The sequence below is a fragment of the Solanum pennellii genome, chromosome 6, assembly GCF_001406875.1.
Source record: "Solanum pennellii chromosome 6, SPENNV200".
Classification (NCBI taxonomy): Eukaryota; Viridiplantae; Streptophyta; class Magnoliopsida; order Solanales; family Solanaceae; genus Solanum; species Solanum pennellii.
The window spans coordinates 21,641,981-21,651,097 of NC_028642.1; the positions used below are offsets into that span (position 1 = coordinate 21,641,981).

The window sequence follows — 9,117 nt, forward strand, 5'->3', positions numbered from 1 at the left end:
GATGACTTCCAGATTTTGGGGAATAATAGATGTTGAATTTTAGAAGTTATTGAATTGGTTTTTATTAATGAGTTTAAGTCTTCCGCATTACATTCTGTTGATATTAAACTGAAATGTTAGGGTTTAGATTGGTTGGTTCGCTCACATAGGAGGGTAAGTGTGGGTGCCAGTCGCGGCTCGGTTTTGGGTCGTGACAAAATCCCTTGGACAACAATTTACATTTTTCTTTTATTTCAATCGACATGACATTTTGATACTAGATCGAGCCCCAGCATCAAGGTATCCTTTTTATTTCAGTCCTTCAAAAATTCTCTTCATTGGACGAGAGGTTGTGGGTTAGGACACACACATCCCTTTTTATTTTTTATTTAGTTTTCATTGACTATCTCTAGTTAACCATGAGGTTGTCGGATCGAACCCCAAAAACATCACTTTATGCTTATTTTCATTGTTCTTTGCTGCCTAGAGGTCATGTGTTCGATTCCCACGCCTCACATTTCTTTTCTCTTCTCTTTTCTTCTAATTCTCATTAATTTCCTAAAGGTCCTGGGTTCGATTCCCACGCCTCACATTGATATTATTTTAGTTTTTCTTACATTCTGACAAAGAGGTTTTGGGTTTGAATCCCACTCCTCTCATTCTCGATTTTATATTTTATTTTGTAGCCAAGTATACCCGAGATCGACTCCCCTTAACCCCCCATATCTTTTCAAATTTTTGGAATATCTCATAGGTGAGGTCATTTGTTTGATTTCTAGTTACCTCACCTATTTTAGACTCAATAAATTTTCCAGATTTGTTCATCTACGTTTAGCCAAAACTAAACTTGTAAGTTGATAGAATTTTTGTCACATGAAAGCTCACTTTCTTCAACATTTTCACTTGAACTCAGAGGGTAATTCATTGACCATTTAAAACATTTTAGTGTAATTTTTTCATAGATTCGTTTAGCTAGGAGATTATAACTCAAATCATCCAAATATCATCGTACATGAACATCACGATTTACATAGGTTTATGCACGTAAAATAACAACCATAACATTACCATTTTGGAGCATCAATCCGAGAACATTAGAAACGGTCACATCCTTGCACACACATACACTTAGTTTCAAAAATACATAGGTTGTCATGCATACGATTTCAAACAAACAAAATAATCATATTCATCATGAAAACATAACACACGCCTAATATATACCAGCAAACAAACCCAGCCTAAGAATCATAGGGAGCTAGTCACAGGGACATGCAATGGGGAACAACACTATTTTTCGGACTGAATATTCCGAACCTTAAGGGGTCTCTTGGGAAAGGGACCAAGAAAGAAGAGAACACATACCTTTTATGACGTTCAAACCTTGATGTTGCTCCCCAAAACATATCCAACACTCACGTGTTAAACAATTTTTCAACACCAGACTTTTGATGGAAAACCCTCCCTTTGCCTATCGTATTTTGCTTAGTGTTTGATTTTATTTTTATTTGCGAGTTCTTAAAGTGTCAAGAACTTTTGTTTGCCTACTGTTCATGTACGTTATTTGGCAGAGAGAACATGAATTAGAATGATAGAGACTTGATAGAGAGATGAGCGTGATAGGAGAGAGTTACCTTAGGCTTACGAGTCTAGTTTAGGACTTAGTCAAATAAGGTTTAGTTATTTATTATAAAAATCTGATTTCCAATTTATTTTGAATCAGTCAATAAATAATACAATTAATTATTTTACCAACATAAATAAAAGGGAAAATGCACAAGTACCCCCTCAACCTATGTCCGAAATCCCAGAGACACACTTATACTATATTAAGGTCCTATTACCCACCTGAACTTATTTTATAAGTAGTTTTCTACCCCTTTTTAGCCTACGTGGCACTAGTTTTAAAAAAAGTTAACCATCATTGGACCCAGAAGATAGTGCCACGTAGGTCGAAAAGGGGTAAAAATTATTAATAAAATAAGTTCATGGGGTAATAGGACCTTAGTATATTATAAGTGTGTCTCTGAGATTTTAGGCTTAGTTTGAGGGGGTACTTGGGCATTATCCCTAAGTAAAAACAACTTCAATTCATTGCTTCCACCTAGGTTCGAACCCAGGTAGGGCAAAACTTCACTTCAAGAGCCAATTTCGGCCATGTCTCCGCAAATGCCATTCAACCTTATTAATTAAATAATTAATTATATAATAAGGGTAATTATGATACTACCCTTATCTTGGAAAATTACTATTTTACCCCTAGACCCTCCAACTTAAGATTTTCCTTTTTAAGTCCGCTAAAGACTCACCCGAGCAAATCTTCATATTCGGGAGCCCTACATGGCTGGACCCGACCTTTCCTAGATCAAATAACTCCCCAAATTTGTTAGATTAGCTGTCGTAAGGGTTCATAGGACTGTTTCTACGCGCATCAATCCGTGTGAACCGGTCTAATCGTAGTCATTCTAGGCACATTAGGCATTTTTTAGCATAGCCGTTTTCAGGATTGTTACATAATTTAAGTTCACGTTGACAGTGACATTTACGTTAATAATGATATTCGCATTGAATTTCATGTAGAGGTTTTTGCTGACGTTCACATTGACATTCACATTGACGTTTACATTGACATTCATGTTGATGTTTACATTGACGTTCACATTAGCATTGGTGTAGACGTTTACATTAAGACTGACGTTTATCTTAACATTAAATTTGATGTTTACGTTGACGTTGACATTGACATTGACGTTGATATGCATGTTGACCTTAAAGTTGACGTTCACATTGACATTCAAGTTGACGTTCATGTTGATGTTCATATTTGCGTTGACGTTCATGAGACGTTCATATTTGTTTTCACATTGATGTTAATTCTTACATTGACATTCATGGTGACGTTTACGTTCACGTTGATGTTGATGTTGGCATTTATGTTCACACTGATGTTTATGTTCACGTTCAAGATGACGTTGACATTAAAGTTCAGATTCATGTTGATGATCATATTTATGTTGTCACATTCACATTTCAGTTTATGTTAATGATTATGTTGACATTTACGCTTTGGTTGACAATTATATGAAATTTCACACGGACGTTTTGGTGTTTGTTGATGTTCAAATTCATATTGACGTTCGTGTTTATGTGATGTTCACGTTCATGTTGATGTATACATTGATGTTGACGATGACATGTATTTTAATGGTCACATTAAAGATTGCGTTTATGTAGACGTTGACGTTCATGGTGATGCTTACATTGACGTTGATGTTCAAGCTGACGTTTAGGTTGATGTTCATGTTCACATATGACGTTGACGTTGACGTTGACATTGACGTTCACATTGAGATTTACGTTTACATACATATTGACGTTCAGATTTATATTGACATCCAAATTCACATGTACATTGATATTCACATTAATGTTTACGTTAACGTTGACCTTCACATTCACATTGATATTGACATTCAAGTGGATACTCACGCTGATAGTGATGGTGATGTTGGTGTTGAGGTTTTCTTTTATGTTGACATTTACGTGGATGTTGACATTCACGTCGTCATTGCTGTTACCATTCACTTCAACATTCACGTTCACGTTGACGTTTATGCACACATTAACATTGATTTTTACGCTGATGTTTATGTTAATGTTCAAGTTGACATTTACGTAGACATTAACATTAACATTGATGTTCACATTAACATTCAAGTTGACGTTGATATTTATGTTGACATTCACGTTCATGTTCACGTTGACCATCATGTTGACGTTCATGTTGACATTCAGGCTCATGTTAAATTGACATACACCACGACATTTAAATTGAATTTCATGTTGACGTTGACGTTCACGTTCAAGTATACGTTTATGTTGACATTCACTTTGATGTATAGGTGTACGTTCACGTTCATGTTGAAGTTCAAGTTGACGTTTATGTTGATGTTCATGTTGACATTTATGTTGATGTTAACTTTCATGTTAACATTGATATTTATGTGTATATTGATGTTTATATGGACATTGACGTTCTTGTTCACATTGAAGTCAACGTTCACGTTCACATTCATGTTACATTGACGTGCATATTGACGTTCATGTGTAAGTTTACATTGAAATTCTCTTTTACGTGAATGATCACATTGACACTGATGTTGCATTTACAATTTGATGTTCACATTGACATTAACATTGACATTTACATGGACGTTCACGTTGACATTCATGTTAATGTTGATGTTTACGTATATATTTACATTCACATTGACGATGATATTATAATTGGCATTGATGTTGACGTTCACATATACACTGATGTTAATGTTCATGTTGACATTCATTTTCATATTTAGGTTGATGTTTATATTCATGTTGACGTTGACATTGACATTGATGTTCACATTGACGTTTACATTGTCGTTCACATTATAATTCACATTAATGTTGATTTTAACGTTCACATCAACATTCACGTTCACATTGACGTTTATGCACACATTAACTTTGATTTTTACACTGATGTTTACGTTAATGTTCAAGTTGACATTTACGTTGACATTAACATTAACATTGATGTTCACATTAATATTCAAGTTGACGTTCATATTCATGTTGACATTCACGTTCATGTTCATGTTCACCATCATGTTGACGTTAATGTTGACATTCACGCTCATGTTATATTGGCATACACCAAGACATTTAAATTGAATTTCGTGTTGACGTTGACGTTCACGTTCAAGTATACGCTTATGTTGACATTCACTTTGATGTATAGGTTAACGTTCACGTTCATGTTGAAGTTCAAGTTGACGTTTATGTTAAAGTTCATGTTGACATTTATGTTGATGTTAACTTTCATGATAACATTGATATTTATGTGTACATTGATGTTTAGATTTACATTGACATTCTTGTTCTCACTGAAGTCAACGTTCACGGTCACATTCATGTTTCATTAACGTGCATATTGACGTTCATGTGTAAGTTTACATTGAAATTCTGTTTCACGTTAATGATCACATTGACACTCATGTTGAAATTTTCAATTTGATGTTCACATTGACATCGACATTGAAATTTACATGGACGTTCACATTTACATTCACGTTAATGTTGATGTTTACGTTTATATTGACATTGACATTGACGATCATATTCTAGTTGACATTGATGTTGACGTTCACATTTACATTGATGTTCATGTTCATGTTGACATTCATTTTCATATTTATGTTGATGTTCATATTCATGTTGACGTTAACATTGACATTTATGTTCACATTGACGTTTACATTATCGGTCACATTAACATTCACATTAATGTTGATTTTGACGTACACATTAACTTTCATGTTTCCATTCACATTCACGCTCATGTTGCCATCCACGTTGAAATCCATGTTGACGTTCATGTTGTCGTTTATGTTTACGTTGATATTGATGTTGATGTTCACGATGATGTTTGCATTGATGTTGAAGCTTAGGTTTACGTTGTCATTGAAGTTCACGTTTACGTTGAAGTTCACATTAACTTTAATGTTCACTTTGATGTTGACGTTTACATTGACATTGCTGTGCATATTGAAATTCACAATGACGTTTATATTGTCGTTGTCATTCACATTGATGTTCATAGTGACACAGATGTTTACGTTGATGTTCAAGTACAGGTTTATCTTTTATGTTGACATTTACATTCACGTTAACATTGACGTTCACATTGATGTTGACATTTACATTGAAATTCACAGTGATGTTGACATTCATGCTTACATTCACGCTAATTTTTACATTGAAGTTCACGTTTACATTAACGTTGAATTGACATTTATGTTCACGTTGACTTCACGTTCACTTTAACGTAGCATTCACATTTATGTTGATCTTCACTTTCACGTTAATGTTCACGTTCACATAGACGTTAACAATGAAGTTAACATTGACATTTATGATAATATTTATGTTTAAGTTGACACTTATGTGGACATTGAAGTGGACTTTTACGTGTATGTTGATGTTTACATTCATGTTGACTTTTGACGTTGACGTTTACATTTATATGACGTTCACGATCATGTTGATGTGTATATTGATGTTGATATTGAGGTGCATATTGGCATTCACATTGAAGTTCATGTTTATATTGACGTTAACATTCGTGTTGATGCTTATGTTGACATTGACGTTCAAACTGATGTTTGGGTTGCTGTTGATGTTCACGTTCACATTGACGTTGACATTGACATTTATGTTAATGTTGACATTGATATAAACATTAACGTTCAAATTTATGTTAACATTTACGTTTATAGTTATATTGATGTTCACATTGATGTTGACGTTAACGTTAACGTTGATGTTTATGTTAACATTCATATTTACGTTGATGTTGATGATGACGTTTATGTTTATGATTACGTTGATATTGATGTTCAAATTGATGTTTATATTTACTTTTACATTGATATTAATGTGGACGTTGATGTCAACGATAACATTATCATTCACGTTCACGTTGACGTTTACATTCACATTCATGTTTACGTTGACACTCATATTGACATTGATGTTAACATTCATATTGATGTTGATGTTTATGTTGACATTGACATTGACGTTCACGTGTGTATTGATGTTCATGCTGATGTTTACGTTCAAGTTTACATTGACATTGACATTCACGTTGATGTTCAAGTTGACGTTTAGATTCACGTTGATGTTCACGTCCATGTTGACGCTCATGAAGAAGCTAACCATGACATTTAAATTGAAGTTCACGTTGATGTTCACATTCTTCTTGACATTTACGTTAACGATGACATTCATGTTCATATTAACATTCACCTTCACGTTCATATTTATGAAGAAGTTCACATGGACATTTATGTTTACGTTCATATCGACATTTACGTTGACATTTAGATTCATAGTTACATTGACGTTTATCGGTACATTGATGTTCAAATTGATATTGATGTTCATATTCATGTTCATGTTATATTGACGTTCACATTGACATTTATGTTTGCGTTTATGCTGATGTTTTTGTTCATATTAACGCACACATTAACGTTCACATTGACGTTTAAGATAACATTGATTTTGTCATAGACATTGACTTTGACGTTCACCTTAACATTGACGTTTACGTTCAAATTTACATTGATGTTGACGTCATATTAAAGTAGACATTGATGTTGACCTACATATTGACGTTTACATGCACACTGACGTTCATGTTCACGTTGATGTTAACTTTCGCATTTATGTTGATGTTCACATTCATGTTGACCTTGAGTTGAAGTTGACCTTCACGTTTACGTTGATGATGACCTTGAGATTTAAGTTGATGTTGACATGGACTTTGATGTATATGTTGACTATGAAATTTATGTGTACGTTGATGTTCACATTAACATTGATGTTAACGTTGACATTCACATTTACTTTCACATTCACGTTTAGTTGACACTTATGTTGATATTTATAACTACATTAACATTGACGTTCATGTGTACATTAACGTTACTGTTGATGTTAACATTAACATAAATGTTTACATTGACGTTTACATTTAAGCTAATGTTTACTTTGACGTTCCAGCCAACGTGTACATTGACGTTGACATTTACATTGACATTCAAGTCGATGTTCACATTGAAATTTACATTCACATTCACATTCACGTTGACGTTCACTTTCACGTTTACATTCATATTATTGTTTGCATTTACATTCACATTAATGTTTACGTTGGTGTTCCTGCTGAAAATTACGTTTACATTGATGTCGACGTTCACATTGACACTCAGGTTCACATTGATGGTTACATTGAATTTAACATTCATGTTGAGGTTTACCTTTGCGTTAATGTTAATGTTGATGTTGACACGTATATTTAGATTGAAACTTATGTGGAGCTTGAAATTGACGTTGACTTTCACATTTACACTGAAATTTAAATTGTCGTTCACGTTGATGTTGATGTTCATGTTCATGTTGATGTTTATGTTTGTCACGACCCAAAACGAGCCGCGAGTGGCACCCACACTTATCTTACTATGTGAGCGAACCAACAATCTAAACCCCAACGTTTACCAGTATATAAATTTTGAATAGTAAATAAAATGCGGAAGATCCAAAATTCATTAACGAAATCAATTAAATAAACTTCTAAAGTATAATACTTATCATCCCCAAAATCTTGAAGTCATCACATCCAGAACATCTATCCTCAAATTTCTAAGTCTAAGAGTATTTAAGAAACTAAAATAAGTAAAACGATGGTCCATGTCCGAACTTCAAGACATCAAGACGTGAAGAAGAGAATCCAGTCCGACCTAGGAACAATAGCTCACCCTGAAATCTGACGTACTGAAGACTGGCTAGAGTTGCGGATGAGTCGAAGTCACTGGTGCACTTGCTGCACTCCACAAAACAACAAGAAGAACATAAAAGTAGGGGTCAGTACAAGGAACAAGTACTGAGTAGGTATCATCGGCCAACTCAAAATAGAAAGCAATATATATGGAATAATAATGTAAAACCAACCACAATACTTAACAGGTGACAATCAACAAGTACAAGAACCATTGGCAACAACACCAAGCTCATCTATGAGGACTCAAGTCTCCACACCATACTCATTTGGAAAACTAGATTCCTTGAGTTCGAGTATATTAAGTTAATTCAAGATTACTTCTCTTTATTCTTATCGTGTCGGAACGTGACACTCCGATCCCCTAATGCTACGTGTCGGAACGTGACACTCCGATCCATTATTCTCATTGTTTCAGTTCATCAAGCTTTCTTTATGTCAAGCATCATCTTAATAGAGAGGATTTAAGATTAAACGTTCAACATTCTCATAATTCTAACCACCACAATTATGCGATCACCTCATACAAACACACAATCAAGTATATAGAAGACTTTCCAATACTACCCAATACATATCAATCGCTATTAAGAGTTTACTATCACATAGCATAAACCATAACCTACCTCCACCGAAGAATCGTGATCGAGCAAGCTATCTCCCCAAGGCCTTTTGCTTTCCTCTTCGTTCCCTCTTTCTCGCTCGTTCTCCCTCTCTGCTTCTTTTTATTTTTCTTCTCCAGATTCTTTTTC

The 9,117-nt window shown here is 34.3% G+C and overlaps 1 protein-coding gene across 1 annotated transcript in view; it reads left to right on the top strand.

The window, feature by feature from the left end:
* Positions 1–3,173: 3,173 nt before the first annotated feature.
* LOC107022178 overlaps positions 3,174–9,117 on the top strand; it is a 42,988-nt gene continuing 37,044 nt past the window's right edge. Inside the window, exons 1-4 of the mRNA XM_015222863.1 lie at positions 3,174–3,263; positions 3,361–3,654; positions 5,472–5,657; positions 6,094–6,207. Of these exons, the coding sequence (XP_015078349.1) occupies positions 3,174–3,263; positions 3,361–3,654; positions 5,472–5,657; positions 6,094–6,207 (684 nt within the window). The remainder of the gene's footprint in view (positions 3,264–3,360; positions 3,655–5,471; positions 5,658–6,093; positions 6,208–9,117) is intronic.